General features: G+C 46.1%; 1 protein-coding gene across 1 annotated transcript in view; it reads right to left on the bottom strand.

Annotated features, from left to right (window-relative positions):
* Positions 1 to 15,180: 15,180 nt before the first annotated feature.
* LOC308158457 (2-oxoglutarate dehydrogenase complex component E1-like) overlaps positions 15,181 to 17,169 on the bottom strand; it is a 16,886-nt gene continuing 14,897 nt past the window's right edge. The window contains exon 14 of the mRNA XM_080532084.1: positions 15,181 to 16,004. Within this exon, the coding sequence (XP_080388210.1) occupies positions 15,884 to 16,004 (121 nt within the window). The 3' untranslated portion in view covers positions 15,181 to 15,883. The remainder of the gene's footprint in view (positions 16,005 to 17,169) is intronic.

Here is a 17,169-nt window from a genome sequence, read left to right on the forward strand (position 1 = left end):
TTATATGCATAACTGCATTTTGTTGTTGGTACTTGTACTCAGCAATGACAATAAAGTTGAATCTAATCTAATATCTCTCTAATATCTCTGATAACGCTAAACCACATAGGATTACCCAATTAGCCAAGCCAGATGAACAAAACTACGTGCGAAACAGCCGCGTAACACATGCAACAACCTAAATAATAAATACACATCTGAAAACTATAACATGTTCATTAATAATATTTCGAAATTCTCACCTGAGCTGCATTTGCCATTGTATTTGTAATTCTTCTTCTTCTTCTTCTTCTTATCAATTGCGTGTTCAAATTATTGTTCGTTAAATGTCCTATACAATGTCGCCGTGTTTTTAAAATCCATTTAAGATCCTTCAAAATCTCGCGGTTTCTCGCGGTTACTTTTACCGACGCGCTTACGATGACGTGGTCCAAAAATGGTACATCACATTTCCGGGTGATAGATTTGATGCGCGCAGTTGGATATACTTGAAAATTTCACTTACGCATGTCAACAAAAGTTCAAAAAAATACCAAACAAAAACTATATTTAAAGTTTAATGAAAATGTGTAGTACACTAAAAGGATTAAAGAAATTACTAAAAAATAAGATGATTAACAAGTATAAAACAGAGGTTTAAGATGATTAACAAGTATAAAACAGAGGTTTAAATTTTAAACCTCTGTTTTATACTTGTTAATCATCTTATTTTTTAGTAATTTCTTTAATCCTTTTAGTGTACTACACATTTTCATTTCCTTTTCAAAAGTATTCCATAAGTTAACTCCTTTAACTGTTATACATCTTTGTTTTGCATTTGTTCTAATCTTTGTTTTCATAAACATACATATTCCTCTGAGTTCGTAATGACTCTGTCTAACTTGAAATAGTCTCTGGATACAGACATGTATGGAGGACATGGGTGGAGGACACACCTCTGACCTCAGAGTACTGTTGGCATGACAACCCAACCATAGAGAATCTGCAGGAGTGGGAGAGGACTGTGTTGAGATGGATCATTATCAGGGTTCGAGTTATAAGCTGAGCTTTGTGGGGGTCTCCAAAATAACAGTGCGAAATGTTCTCATGCACGCGCGCGAATCATGCCCACACAGCGTTGGGACTTACAAGTTTTAATTAGCCATAGGCTACTCATTTCACCACATCAACAGCACCACATGAAACAACAGCTATAAGCGATAGTCACGGGTATCTCGGCCAATAATTTTGTTGTTTTTGCTATACAGTCCATTCACTTTCCCTGTTAGCACGACACATTGTCCACATCTCCATTTCCAGTGACATCGCACCTGACATAAATAATCATGTATGCTCGTCCATGAATTGTGCTTTCATCTAATGTTATGCTACTACGGGAATCAAGTGATTTGACATTAGAAATGAATTTGTTTTTCATCTCTTGTGCAATGTGCTCTACAATCTGGGTACATGAATGATCGGATCGGTGAGCAGGGGCCAACTGTCGCGCCATTCATCTCATTAAGTTTCATAATTGGATTCAGTTTTGTATAAGGCATTCTTTCTTTAGACAGTATAGGCTGCCCTGAACGAACTAGCTAGCTGTCTCCTTATACTGTACATACTGGAGGTGAGTTCTGCTACTTTCTTCGGAAGCACTTGGATTTGTTTGAGCTCTGCTATTTCAACAGTTTCAACGTTAGGTGTCATAACAGGTGCAGCTGAATTCAAGTTTGGTTTCTTGGATGAAAACCCGAAACTTTCCAGGCTTGTCGATTCGGTCGGCAGTAGTGGCCTTTTTTGGGGCGGCATGATAGCTAGCTACTGAATGTTTTCTTCTCAATAATCGTGTTTTCACGTTCGCAAGCTCTCAACGATAATATTCTGCTGTTGCACAATATTCTACTGCGCCCCATAGTGTCTTGGTGGTAAAGTGCAGGCAGTCAAAGGCATACTGTCATTCACAGGAGATTAATGCTGGTGCGCGTAGTTCTTTTGGAAAACGTGTTTATTTTAGAATATTTATCATATAAATAAATATAAATAATACTCATTACATTGACATTTATGATCAAATAATGGTTGTGGTAATGTATTATTAGCGACCCCCACAGATGTATGATTTTACTGCTTTCATGGGAGCTCAGACCTTCCTTATGGGAGCTCAGCTCCCATTGGCTCCCACATAACTCGAACCCTGATCATTATGCAAATGAGCTTAATCAATGGAATGACCGCCGATGTGGCAAAATATGCAACTGTGTCTGTGAGAAAGTGGTTTATTCATAATAGTACCTACTTTTTGTCATGTGTGACAGTTTCAATCAACTGAATTATTTATGTCTGTCTCTATCTCTGTCACTCTCTCTCTCTCTCTCTGTCTCTCTCTCTCTCTGTCTCTCTCTCTCTCTCTCTCTCTCTCTGTGTCTCTCTCTCTCTCTGTCTCTCTCTCTGTCTCTCTCTCTGTCTCTCTCTCTCTCTCTCTCTGTCTCTCTCTCTCTCTCTGTGTCTCTCTCTCTCTCTCTCTCTGTCTCTCTGTCTCTCTCTGTCTCTCTCTCTGTCTCTCTCTCTCTCTCTCTCTCTCTCTCTCTCTCGGTTACCTTAGCAACTGTGTCTGCGGCTGGGGCTTTTAGGCATGTTTCACTGTGCTGTCGTGTGAAATGGTTGTAGGCGTGCAGAAGTGAAACCACAACCTTTTGAGCTCTGCTGCACACCTTTGCAGCAGCCATCTGAGTTCTGCAAACTCTGTCATTAAGGGGAATCACAATGACCTATTTCACCAGAGGAGCAGACCTGGTGATCATAAACAGCAGAGAGGAACATTACCTTCTGGTCTGACTGACAGAGACGCAGAGGGGACCTGGAAATGGGTGGACAGCACACCTCTGACCTCACAGCACTGGCATGACCAGATAATTATGGTGGGAAAGAGGGTTGTGTTGAGATATACAAATGGACTGCACTTAAATAACGCCTTTATCCAAAGCGCTTTACAACGGCCTCTCATTCACCCATTCACACACGTTCACACATCAATGGCGGCAAGCTACCATGCAAGGCGCCGGCCGGCCCGCTCATTGGGAGTAATTTGAGGTTCAGTGGCTTGCCCAAAGACACTTCGACATGTGGCCAGCCGGGGCTCGAACCGCCGATCTGCCAACCTTGCGATCATTAGACGGCGACACTACCTCCTGACACACAGCCGCCCCACGGCTACAATGCAGAGAGTAAGACTAATCAAGGGAATGACTTCAGAGGTGTTGACTATCAGAACTGGATATGTGACAACGTGTTTTAGAGTACTTCTACCTAGCCGTCATCCACCTCATTAACATAATCACTTACTTGTCATTGGCTACTTATCAACTAAGCACCATACAGTTTCCATTTAAGTTGAGAGCAACAAAGCACTCAGACTGTGTCTTTAACAGTGACAAGACTAATATTACATTTTTGTCATTTAGCAGACGCTTTTATCCAAAGCGACTTACATTAAGTACATCTGTCTAAAGTAAGTTAATCATCTATATATCAGTGATCATACAAAGACATCTATGGTAGGACCTGGCAGTTACAATGCTAGAAGAATCACACCTACCGCACATATCACACGTATCACACGTATCACACGTATCACACGTATCACAGACGACCAGGCCACAACCACATCTTTTCTTTTCTACTGAGGGCAGCAACAACAGTATCACATTCAGTTGACAGTCAGGCACACATGCTAATGCAGCTACACAGACAAAGAGAGACTATATAGTAGTTGAGGTAAAGTTAGAACAAAAAGTATTGGAAAGATGTCTGAGGTTATCTATGCCAACCCTGACATGGATGAAAACGTCAGGTTCGACAGAAGGGAGGTGGAGGAGAGGATTGTGGTCAGAGAGTCTCATCACTCAGGTCAGTAACTAATAACTGCTCATCAGCTGAAACAGAGTAAGACTTATGGATTTAAAATGCACATACTGTAGAGAGATTCATCTTTAAATGGTTGGTATGTTTGGAAAATGTTTGGAAGGCCTAAATATTCCCCTTTCAAATTCAGTGTCAAGGTCGTTCATAGAGTTACTTCCTCTCTACCAAACTGTATATGGTCTCTTACTGCATGTACATTTTACATTTTTGCCATTTAGCAGACGCCTTATTCCAAAGCGACTTACAATCGATATATTTGACTAAGCAAGTGAATCATCAATCCACCAGTCGTAGCAGGAAGAGTAAACTAGCTCAGGCAAGCGGCCACTGGCATTCGTCGTGATAGAAGAAGAAAGAAGAGGGTTTTTGGACACAGGAGAAACAGTACAAGGCGGCAGTAGGAACCTCAGGAGACACAGTGCTGGGGGGGTAGTAGATGTCTCAGGAGACACAGTGCTGGGGGGTAGTAGATGTCTCAGGAGACACAGTGCTGGGGGGTAGTAGATGTCTCAGGAGACACAGTGCTGGGGGGTAGTAGATGTCTCAGGAGACACAGTGCTGGGGGGTAGTAGATGTCTCAGGAGACACAGTGCTGGGGGGTAGTAGATGTCTCAGGAGACACAGTGCTGGGGGGTAGTAGATGTCTCAGGAGACACAGTGCTGGGGGGTAGTAGATGTCTCAGGAGACACAGTGCTAGGGGGTAGTAGATGTCTCAGGAGACACAGTGCTGGGGGGTAGTAGATGTCTCAGGAGACACAGTGCTGGGGGGTAGTAGATGTCTCAGGAGACACAGTGCTGGGGGGTAGTAGATGTCTCAGGAGACACAGTGCTGGGGGGTAGTAGATGTCTCAGGAGACACAGTGCTGGGGGGTAGTAGATGTCTCAGGAGACACAGTATGGGGTAGTAGATGTCTCAGGAGACACAATGCTGGGGGGTAGTAGATGTCCCAGGAGACACAGTGCTGGGGGGTAGTAGATGTCTCAGGAGACACAGTATGGGGGTAGTAGATGTCTCAGGAGACACAGTGCTGGGGGGTAGTAGATGTCTCAGGAGACACAGTATGGGGGTAGTAGATGTCTCAGGAGACACAGTGCTGGGGGGTAGTAGATGTCTCAGGAGACACAGTATGGGGTAGTAGATGTCTCAGGAGACACAGTATGGGGGTAATAGATGTCTCAGGAGACACAGTATGGGGGTAATAGATGTCTCAGGAGACACAGTATGGGGGTAGTAGATGTCTCAGGAGGAGCAGTTAAGGTGTAGCCTGAAGAGATGGCTCTTCAGTCTCCGATGGAAGATGGGTAGTGACTCTGCAGTTCTGACAGCCGTGGGAAGCTCATTCCACCAGCGGGGAGTGAGTGTAGTGAAGAGACGTGACCGGGCAGCGTGACTGCCGCGTTGGCGTAGAGGTGGTGGGGCCAGTCGGCCAGCCGAGGTGGAGGAGCGGAGTGCACAGGCTGAAGTTTTGGGGGGTAACCATTTCCTTCAGGTAGGCAGGGGCTGTCCCTTTAGCTGCCTGGTATGCAAGCACCAGGGTCTTGAATCTGATGCGAGCTGCTATCGAGAGCCAGTGTGAAGGAGGAGGGTGAGATGAGAACATTTGGGGCGGTTTAGCATGTAGCATGTAGCTGTATCAGCATGTAGCATGTAGCTGTATCAGCATGTAGCATGTAGCATGTAGCATGTAGAATGTAGCTGTATCAGCATGTAGCATGTAGCATGTAGCTGTATCAGCATGTAGCATGTAGCATGTAGCATGTAGCATGTAGCTGTATCAGCAGGTGTCCAGACTGACAACTGAATGTGGTCTTGTTGGTGTTTCCCTCAAAAGAAAGGAATGAGTAAAAAGAGGAAGAATAGTAAAAACAGTATAAAGAGTAATTGTAGTGAGAACTTGTCTAGGTGTGAATATTTAGTTCACTTGTCCAGACGCGTTCTGCAGGCTTCGTTGCTTTGACCTTAAATGGAACTATACTACTATACTACTATACTAAACTATCTGGTCTGGTTTCATGTCATTATCACCACAGAGGAAGGTCTCTACCGAATGCTACTAACACACACACAGCATGCTGTCCACTCACACACCCATACACACACACACACACACACACACACAGACACACACACACACACACACACACACACACACACACGCACACACACACACACACATGCACACACACACACACACACACACACAGCATGCGGTCCATACACACACACACACACACACACACACACACACACACATATTAACGCTTCAGACACTTTTGTGCAAATGTCTTTTGCTGTCATCTTTATTGTCTCTATTGTGTTGTTGCATCATAACTGTGCTTAAGTTTCTCTTTTGGCAGGACCTGTGACCATACTGGATGCAGAACGATGCAAATACAACACTAAATTTATGGACAGTGTGTACGCCGATAATATGCAAGGAATTTTTCCTGGATACATGGTGTACAGGTTTTTGCCCTTGCTTGCTTGCTTTGTGCCGGTGGTCCTTGGCCTCCCCTGGGGGACCGCTGGGTACTGGTAAGCAAACTGGCTAGTAGTCGCTCTATTGGTAGAGGGCTGCAAGGGAATTTTTCCTGGCTACATAGTATACAGGTTTTTTACTTTTGCCTGCTCGCGGCTCTGTCAGTATTGATTGATTGATTGACTGATTGACTGAACATTTTCATTGTGTGAAGCGCATTGAGTTGCATCTTGTAAGAAATGCGCTATACAAATACAATTTGATTTGATTTGATTTGAAATGTCTGCTGCCATCTTGTGGACAAGTACTTTCTTATTTTATTATTATTTACACATTAAAATCTCACTACTCTAAAGAAATAGAATCAGCACTTGAGTTAAAGAGATAGGGTTAACTAACATTATCATCATTTTATGTTTGTTCATTGATATGAGATTATGTGTGTTCAGTGATGTAGGATTATGTGTGTGTTCAGTCATGTAGAATGGTGTGTGTGTGTTCAGTGATGTAGAAAGGTGTGTGTGTGTGTGTGTGTGTGTGTGTGTGTGTGTGTTCCTCTTGCAGGTGGAAGAATCCACATGCTGGTTGCTGGGCTGATGTGTGTTCTACAAGTCACACTGAACATCTCCCTGCGTCTTGTCAGCTGTGAGTCTCCTGACTTCTTATTATGATATTATCCTAGAATCCACACAGAGAGCTCCATGAAGAGAAACCACCAAACTGAATGTCACATGGTAGTAATTCTTATGATCTGAATCAGTTCAGTAGAACCCTGAGAATAATGTAGTGATGATGGTGAGAACAAGTTATAAACCGCCAGGCTGTCAACCTAACCCCCGCTTCTCCTGACTCTCAGACAACAACCTGACTGGAGAGAGAGACCAGTTACAGACCAGTTACAACAACCTGACTGAAGAGAGAGACCAGTTACAGACCAGTTACAACAACCTGACTGAAGAGAGAGACGACCTTCAGAGGAAACTTCGTGAGAAAACCTGTTGTGCAGAAGGATGGAGGAAGTTTGGCTCCAGCTGCTACTTCCTCTCCACTGAGACTAAAACCTGGGATGAGAGCAGACAGGACTGCAGAGACAGAGGAGCAGACCTGGTGATCATCAACAGCAGAGAGGAACAGGACTTTATCATTGATTTGAATAAGAACGTCTGGATTGGTCTGACTGACAGAGACACAGAGGGGACCTGGAAATGGGTGGATGGCACACCTCTGACCACAGCGTACTGGGATGAGAATCAGCCAAACAGTTATAATGGGAATGAGGACTGTGTTGTCATATATACTTATGGAAGTACATCTAATCGATGGTTTGTCTTCCCATGTAGCAGGAAGCTGTACTGGATCTGTGAGAAAGTGGTTTAATCATAATAGCAGTTGCATTTTGTGCACGTTTAATACCTGTCTCTGGGTTACTGCAACACCTGTGTCTGAGGCTGGGGGAGGCTGAGGGAGGGGGGAGAGGGCAGAGGCTGGGGGAGACTGGGGAGGGGGGAGAGGGCAGAGGCTGGGGGAGGCTGAGGAGGGGGGAGAGGGCAGAGGCTGGGGGAGGCTGAGGAGGGGGGAGGCTAGGGGAGGGGGGAGAGGGCAGAGGCTGGGGAGGCAAGGCTGGGGGAGGGGGAGGCTAGGGGAGGGGGGAGAGGGAGGTTGGGGGAGACTGGGGAGGGGGGAGAGGGCAGAGGCTGGGGAGGCAAGGCTGGGGGAGAGGGAGAGGGAGGCTGGGGGAGGGGGAGGTTGAGGGAGAGGCTGGGGGAGAGGAAGGCTAGGGGAGGGGGGAGGCTGGGGGAGAGGGAGACTAGGGGAGGGGGGAGGCTGGGGGAGAGGGAGACTAGGGGAGGGGGGAGGCTGGGGGAGAGGGAGACTAGGGGAGGGGGGGAGGCTGGGGAGGCAAGGCTGGGGAGGGGGAGAGGCTGGGGGAGTTGGGGGGAGGCTGGGGGAGGTGTTTTCTGTTGGGGTGTTTATTTTGGGGCGTGTGTATGTCACAATTCTCTTAGGGGAGGCTCACTGTCTTGGACTTTGAAAACCCCTGCTGTAGAGTATGTGTAGGGTAGAGTGTGCCTACCACTTCCTGTTTTACCATATAAGGGCTTTTCAGAATGTCTGGTGTCTGGGTGGGGCTGTGTGTACGGCTGATGATGACGAGGGGTTGAATGTTTGTATGTGAAACACGTCAGCGGGGTTCAGGATAATATCCCACTGGTCTGGATGTGTGTACTGTACAGTGATGGTTTGTTGTTTTGGGATGTGTGTTTATTAGTGGAGGCTGGTGGAGGTAGAAATGGGAGGACTGGCTCATTGTAACTGAGGTAATAGAATGAGGAATAAGGAATGGTATATTCCTCATACGCTGTAGAAACCATCATCATTCCCTTCTCTGCAGTACCATGAGCCAGTCCTCCCATTTCTACCTCCCCTAGCCTCTGCTGGTTGTGATGCTGGGTTATATGCTGTTGTGTTGTGTATGGTGGCGTGTTTGGGGCTAGGGAGGGGGGGTGGCAGGGTTTTGCTAGTGTTAATATCAGGTGTATTCATTTTTAAATGACAATGTTTCAATCTGGGTTGTTTGCTGTTGTGTTGTTTACGGTGGCTTGTTTGAGGTGGTGGTAGTTTTTAGGTATCATTTAAATATATAATTTGATATTAATTAATATATAATCGATGAATATTAGGTGTGTAAATGTTTAGGTGTCTTGTCAGAAAAAATACATTAAAAAAGGTATTTTACATTTTTTCTTTTTGCTCATAAATGATAGCTTGATATTTGGACACATTTGAATTACTTAGACTGCTTTTTTAGATTTTAAGACCTTTTACTTTTCATACATCTTGAATGACTTTGTAACAAGCCTATAGAGTGTGGAGTGTGATCATATGTGCCAGAATCTGTTGATTTGTGACTTTCCACCTAAATGTATGACACGTTTAATCATGATAGAATGATAATGAGTTCCTTGATAAAAAAAGAAATCTCTCATGTGTTTGTATTTGCACAGAAATACCAAATAAAAACAAATAAAAATCAAATTTCTGTTCTCTTATGCTCGCTTAGGAAAGACTTTATGACCCATAAAATGAAGAAAAAATAATCCACTTAGACAAGCCTATAAGTCAATCAGGAAGAACTGGAAAGGAAGTTTACTTGTACAAAACATTTATAAATGACTGACAGAGAAACACAGGACCATGACTTCATACCAGGAAGGAATAGAAAAAGATAAACAGATTAAGTCGTCATGCAAGGAGGTGAGATGGCTGACTACGTCAACAAAAAGCCTCAAAGGTTGCTCTGAACTTGAATGAAAAGTCTTTGGTTTCCAGAGACATAACACAGAATATCATATGAAACATTATTGCTAACCTCAAATCCTTCAACTTATTATGACATGTTTTACCTCATCAATACAAATAAGTAGGTGTCTTGCACTATCTCTCCATTACATCATCACACTGTAGTCATGAGGGCTTCACTGATGACCACAGGGGGGCAGTAGAGAGCCACGGTCTGGTTTCATGTCATTATCAGACACGACAGAGGGAGGGTCTCTATGACAAGGTCAGTCAGCTCTGACTCACCTGTCAATGTCCTGTGTGTGTGTGTGTGTGTGTGTGTGTGTGTGTGTGTGAGAGTGTGTGTGTTTATTCTGACATTTGTCCGGAAATGTCGCAGAAACAAACACCAACAAACTAAGGAATTTCCAGAAAGATCTGTTTGAAGTCTTAAGCAAAAAAAAGTCCCCCCCCCAAAAAAAAGGTTTGGGCCTGAGCTGGATTACTCTTCCTGCTACGACTGGTGGATTGATGATTCACTTACTTAGTCAAATGTATTGATTGTAAGTCGCTTTGGAATAAGGCGTCTGCTAAATGCCAAAAATATAAATGTAAAAATGTTAAGCCCATTTCACACACAGTTCCCTGTAAATTACAATCCCAACCCGGGGACCGCCAGTGATTTTCGCCGTTCACACACAAGCTAAATGCCTTACGATTACCGTGTTAGGGTTAGGGTTTTGCCTTTCAAACGTGTCAATGGCATTCCCGGGTCTGCACGATTGATTGATTGATTGAAAACTTTATTAGAAGATTTGCAGAAGTAGGTACATGAAAGTACATATTACATACAAGGTCAACTAACAGGATAAAAACCCAAGAAAGCCACTGGCTTATTTCAATTGGGGTCCTTGATTCTCAATTCATCGTTACATGTAAGACAGACAAAAAAAAAAAAAAAAAAAAAACTAGTACTATCTACAAGATAAACATACATCCAACATGGGAAGAACAATACAACAAAACATAAGGTATGTACAGCGGGTAGTTCGGGCAGGGGGACAGACATATAATATGTACAATGGGTAGTTCGGGCGGGGGGACAAAACAACAAGTATGTACAGTGTGTGGTCATGGTGGGGGGGGGGGGTACAAAAACACCAGTAGATTTAGGCGGGGGGGAGGGGGGGGGCGACATAATAACATTGCGTTTGCTCAGAGTGTAGACCAGGTAGGGGGGTGGGACAAAACAACTAGTATGTGCAGAGGGTATTTCGGGTGGGGGGGGGGGGGGGGGGGGGTGTGGGAGACATAACAACAAAACCACAAGAATATATAGAGGGTAGTCCAGGTGGGGGTGTAGTCTTTTAATCAGATTTTTGATTTAGAGGGTCCAGTTACGGATTGCAGCCTCCTGTAAATGTTTTTTGAGAGTGGTTTTGAAGGTGGGCAGTGTTTTGCACTCCTTTAAGATTATAGGAAGGGCGTTCCACATTTTTACTGCATAGTTTGCAAACGAGTTTAACCCCTTGTTTGTGGTGCAACGCGGTTGAACGTGGTTCGTGGAGCTTCCTCTGGTATTGTATGTGTGGACGTTGTTCACTTTTTGGAAGTATGTTGACAGGTGCTTGGGTGTCTTTGTGGTGTAGCGTATCTTGAAGACCAGGCCCAGTGCAAGCTGCTGCACTCTGTCAACTACTCGTAGCCAATCAAGGCTAAAAAAATGAGCAGCGGTTAGATGTGTCCTAGGGTTGAGGCCTAGCAGAAGCCTAACCAGTTTATTTTGGGCTGTCTGGAGTCTTGTTTTTTGGGCCTTTGTGGTTCTATAGTACCATGATGTTACGGCATAGTCGAAGTGACATTGAATGAGAGCTCCTGATAGGGTCCTCAGTGTGTTTTTACTGACAAGTGAGGATATCCTGTACAAGAATCTAGTTCTATGGTTAACTTTTTTGATTACTTTTGCTGCCATTTTATCTCCGGAAAGATTTGCCTCTAAGATGGAGCCCAGGTATGTAATATCCTCTTTTCTTGTGATAGTAATGTTACCCACTTTTATTTTGTAATTTACAGCCTTTCTGAGTTTAGATGGGGATCCGTATAGGATGGTTTCAGTTTTACCTAGGTGTATTGATAGTCACGAGCTACTTGAATCACGCATTCAACTGGATGCAGAACTGGAACGTAGTCGACGTGAATTCGAAGGAGACAGGCGCGTGAGACTGAGGCGCCCTGAGCGGCAGTTGCTCTGCCTTCGCTCTCTCTCCTCTCTCTCTTTCTCTCTACTCCTTCCCCCTCTCTTTTTGTCTCCCTCTCTCTCTGTCCTTCCTCTCTCTCTCTCTGTCTCTCCTTCTCTCTCTCTCTCTCTGTCTCTCTCTCTGTCTCTCCTTCTCTCTCCTCCTCTCTCTCTTCCCCTCTCTCTCTCTCTCTCCTTCCCTCTCTCTCTCTCTCCTTCTCTCTCCTCTCTCTTCCTTCTCCCTCTCTCTTTCTCTCCAACTATGCCTAGTACCGGCCTGTGCTTTGTTCAGGCCCAGTTGGGTGTGTGTACAGGGCCGGTCCTAGGCATAGGTGAACTAGGCGGTCGCCAAGGGTGCCAAATGGCAACAACAACAACAACAAAACATTTTAATAATTTCATGTCTCTATGAAAATATGTGTCAGCCTACTGTCTCTATTATGCTTCGCGATTAGTCACACTCGCCTCTTGCGAGTCAACTGGATCTGTAGCCTAAGCACAGTAGAAGCGAGGGAGTGACTATAAGTGCCACTGGTGCGCACTGCGTAAACACATCACACATGTGCATTTGATACGTAATCTAGCTAAGTAAGTAAACTAGCTAACTATGATGGGAACTGAAGTAGTATCTAGTTGTGGAATTAAATGATATTTAGTAGTAGCGATATTGGGGGTCTGGGGCAGTTACGTGTGCTACGGGCTCTCTCCCTTAGAATGATAAGGTTCTATCTCCGTTTAGAATGATAAGGTTCTATCTCCGTTTAGAATGAGAAGGTTCTATCTCCGTTTAGGGCAGTTCAGAGATATTGAGCGTCAAAGTTTTTACATTCCATTATGTTTTGTGAGATGGAACCTTTGTATTTTATTAATTACTAACTAAAAAATGTAAACATTTTTAAAAAATAACACCACACAGGCATTAATGGGACACCTAATGGATCAGATTATGTAAAAAACTCAATTTTGACCAAAAATGGAGATAGAACCTTATAATTCTAACGTCACAATGGAGATAGAACCTTATAATTCTAACGTCACAATGGAGATAGAACCTTATAATTCTAACGTCACGAGCTGTGGAAGGAGATGTGGTGTGTGTGCTCCACACAAAGTAGATGGACTCAGGAATTCAACAAAACACTCACTGCTTTGAGAAGATAGTCTTTATTGAATGAAGCGAAAAAAAACAACAACAAAAACAGAAACGACATGGAAAGAATCTCAATCCCCGATATGAAAATAAATAAATCCTTTTCTTTGTTGTGGAGGTCATCCAAACGAAAAGGTGTTTAGTTTTTTTTTTTAAACTGTTTTAATTAAAAATGAGCACACAGCAAAAAAAAAAAAAACTAAAAAGAAAAAGAAACCCTCCAGAAATGCATTCTTCCACCCTCAAAAAACAAAACAATTCTAGAGCTCGGACAATGTTGGCACGGGGTAGAGAGTTACGAGAGAGAGAGACAGAGTGATAGAGAAGCATCTGTGGGGTAGGGGTCATTCTTAATAACGCCCTATTATAACGCCCTATTATAACGCCCGTCATGTGTTATTACACTGCCTGGCCAGAAGGGGGGGGGGGCTCCACCTGCTGTCACGTCCCTGTACTGCAATATAAAAAAAAGAAAAAAAAAAGAAACAGGACCTGGCCGGTTACCATGACAACCATGGCCGGTCGGTTACCATGTCGTTGTGTTGTGTCGTCCTGACATGAGCTGCATCCTTGACACTCAATTTTAACGAACTCACTTCTACTCAACTGCACTGTGACTCCCATGCAGGATCACAGCCACCTGCTCTGACTCCGCCCCCTGGCGGGAGACAAGGGGGGCGGGGCGGGGCGGGGCGGGGAGGGGCGTGGCCGGGCCAGATGGCTGTGACTCCACCCCCCCCAGCGAAGACAAACATCTCACGGTTTCCCTCGTCTAACGCTAGCAGTTACATAAGAATGAAAAGCTGATACTCAGAAAGCGGCGGAACGGAAACAGCTCAAACGTACAAGCATAAACATAAACATATAAGATCAATCCGTAGCAGGTGAGGGTGTGATGTCATCAGTAGCACTTACAAGAGGGGAGTGGGGGGGGGGGGGGGGGGGGGCTGGGACTTAACTCTTTTCTGAACGTTCTAGAACTCTGAGAGGGAGAGAGGACATTGTGTAGGAAAGGTAGGAAGCTTTGTGTTTGTGTTGTGAGCCACGTAGGAGTACAGTACTGTAGGGTAGGGCCAGGGGTAGGGCAGGGGTAGGACAGGGTAGAGCCAGGGTAGGGTAGGGTAGGGTAGGGCCAGGGGTAGGGCAGGGCAGGGTAGGGTAGGGTAGGGCAGGGGTAGGGCAGGGCAGGGTAGGGTAGGGTAGGGTAGGGTAGGGTAGGGCAGGGGTAGGGCAGGGCAGGGTAGGGTAGGGCAGGGCAGGGGTAGGGTAGGGTAGGGCCAGGGGTAGGACAGGGTAGAGCCAGGGTAGGGTAGGGTAGGGTAGGGTAGGGTAGGGCCAGGGGTAGGGCAGGGCAGGGTAGGGTAGGGTAGGGTAGGGTAGGGCCAGGGGTAGGACAGGGTAGAGCCAGGGGTAGGGCAGGGCAGGGGTAGGGTAGGGCAGGGGTAGGACAGGGTAGGGTAGGGTAGGGCAGGGGTAGGACAGGGTAGGGTAGGGTAGGGTAGGGTAGGGTAGGGCCAGGGTAGGGTAGGGTAGGGCAGGGCAGGGGTAGGGTAGGGCAGGGCAGGGTAGGGGTAGGGTAGGGTAGGGTAGGGCCAGGGTAGGGCAGGGGTAGGGCAGGGATAGGGCAGGGGTAGGGTAGGGTAGGGTAGGGTAGGGCAGGGTAGGGGTAGGGTAGGGTAGCGTAGGGTAGGGTAGGGCAGGGTAGGGTAGGGCAGGGATAGGGCAGGGGTAGGGTAGGGTAGGGGTAGGGTAGCGTAGGGTAGGGTAGGGTAGGGCCAGGGCAGGGTAGGGTAGGGCAGGGTAGGGCAGGGGTAGAGCCAGGGTAGGGTAGGGCAGGGGTAGGGTAGGGTAGGGCCAGGGGTAGGGCAGGGGCAGGGTAGGGCTTGAGTAGGGCAGGGCAGGGGTACAGAAACACACAAGGGACAAACAGAACCGTCAGAGCTGCCAGGGGGAGGCTGGGGGGAGGCAGAAAGCGGAGGACAGACGGCCTCGTTTGGAACACACAGAACACTCTGATTTCTACCTCCCCCTGCCTCCCCCTACCTCCCCCTGCCTCCCCCTACCTCCCCCCTGCCTCCCCCAGCCTCCCCCCTGCCTCCCCAGCCTCCCCAGCCTCCCCCTGCGACGCATGGACAGAGGTCTATGGCGGGTTAGTGTTGCTAGGGGGGGGGGGGGGGGAGTGTTTCCATGGATACGAGAGAACTAAAAAACAAAGCAAGAGAGGGAGGAGAGACCACTGATAGGCTGCTGATCTAAGGTTGCTGTGCGTTTGATTGGTTGGTTATCTAGAGCTGTGTGTGTGTGTGTGTGTGTGTGTGTGTGTGTGCGTGTGTACGTGTGCGTCTGGTCTACAGGAGACAGCGTCTGATTGGGACGAGGGATTGAGCATGCTGAGACAGAATCAGGAAGTGTGTGTGTGTGTGTGTGTGTGTGTGTGTGTGGGGACAGTAACAGTGGTTTAGACAAACAAACAACCAAACAGGACTGCAGCTGAAGGGAGTAGTGTGTGTGAGTGTGTGGGAGTGCCAGGGTATGTGTGTGTGTGTGTGTGTGTGTGTGTGTGTATGGGACGGAGGAGAGAGGCCCTTTGGGTTGCTGTTGGGGGGGGGGGGGGGCGGGTGGGGGTGAAGGCTACCTCCCATCCTGTAACTAAGGAGGCAGGGCGAAGGGGGGAAGGGTTAGGGTGTGACACCGGGGGAGGGTGAAGGGGGAAGGGTTAGGGTGTGACACCGGGGGAGGGTGAAGGGGCGAAGGGGGGAAGGGTTAGGGTGTGACACCGGGGGAGGGCGAAGCGGGGAAGGGTTAGGGAGTGACACCGGGGGAGGTTGCCATGGTTACTCGTGCTCCTTGAAGGCGTCCAGGGTGAGGGCCTGGTCCAGGAAGCGTCTCAGCTCCACCAGGTGGGCCGCCTTGTTACCTGTGGCGGGGGCCGCGGCCGGGCCACGCCCTGCATACCTGGAGGGGGGGACGGAGGGGGGGAAGGAGGGGTTACTGATCTCTTCGATGACTTTCAAGCAGGCTTTCGTCCCCCTACATGGCACTGAAACGGCCCTAAAAGACATTCGTGTAAACACCCCGACTCCGGAAAAGTCTCAGTTTTGGTCCTACTAGAGTAGACCTTAGTAGGCGCTGCCTTTGACACTGGTAGACCACGACATTCTAATACAGGTGCAACTCAAAAAATGTGAATATCGTGCAAAAGTTCATTTATTTCAGTAATTCAACTTAAAGGGTTAAACTTAGATATTATATAGACTCATTACATGCAAAGCGAGATATTTAAAGCCTTTATTTGTATATACATTTGGTGATTATGGCTTATAGCTTAAACAAACCCCAAATTAAATATCTCAGAAATGTCTAATATTACATGAAATCAATAAGAAAAGGATTTTAAATACAGAAATGTCAGCCCTCTGAAAAGTATAATCATGCATATGTACAATGCAATGAGTCTATATAATATTTAAGTTTAACCCTTTAAGTTGAATTACTGAAATGAATGGACTTTTGCACGATATTCTAATTTTTTTTAGTTGCACCTGTAGATAGACTGAAAACCTGGGTAGGACTTTCGGGCACTGCCCTAAACTGGTTTAGATCCTACCTACCGACATGTGGGGTTCCCCAAGGGTCAATCCTGGGCCCTCTCCTTTTCAATCTTTATGCTTCCATTGAGACACATCATGAAAAAGAACAACATTGCCTCCCACAACTATGGATGACACTCAACTCTACATAGCCCTCTCACCGAACGACTATAGTCCCATGGACAATCTCTGTAAAAGCATTGAACAAATAAACGCCTGGATGACACAAAACTTCCTCCAACTAAACAAGGACAAAACAGAGATAATTGTATTCGGTGCACCTGATAAAAAAACTCGATTCTCTCTTCAAACAAAAAAACAGGTCAGAAATCTTGGTGTAATTCTAGACTCCGATATAAACTTCAACAGCCACATAAACTCCATAACTAAATCAGCCTACTATCACCTGAATGATATATCAATATATATATATATATATATATATATATATACACACATACAAACACAAAAACACACACAGGAACACACATTTAATATACACACACATACAAACACACACACACATACAA

The sequence above is a fragment of the Nansenia antarctica genome, assembly GCF_963989245.1.
Source record: "Nansenia antarctica genome assembly, chromosome: 5".
Taxonomy (NCBI): Eukaryota; Metazoa; Chordata; class Actinopteri; order Argentiniformes; family Microstomatidae; genus Nansenia; species Nansenia antarctica.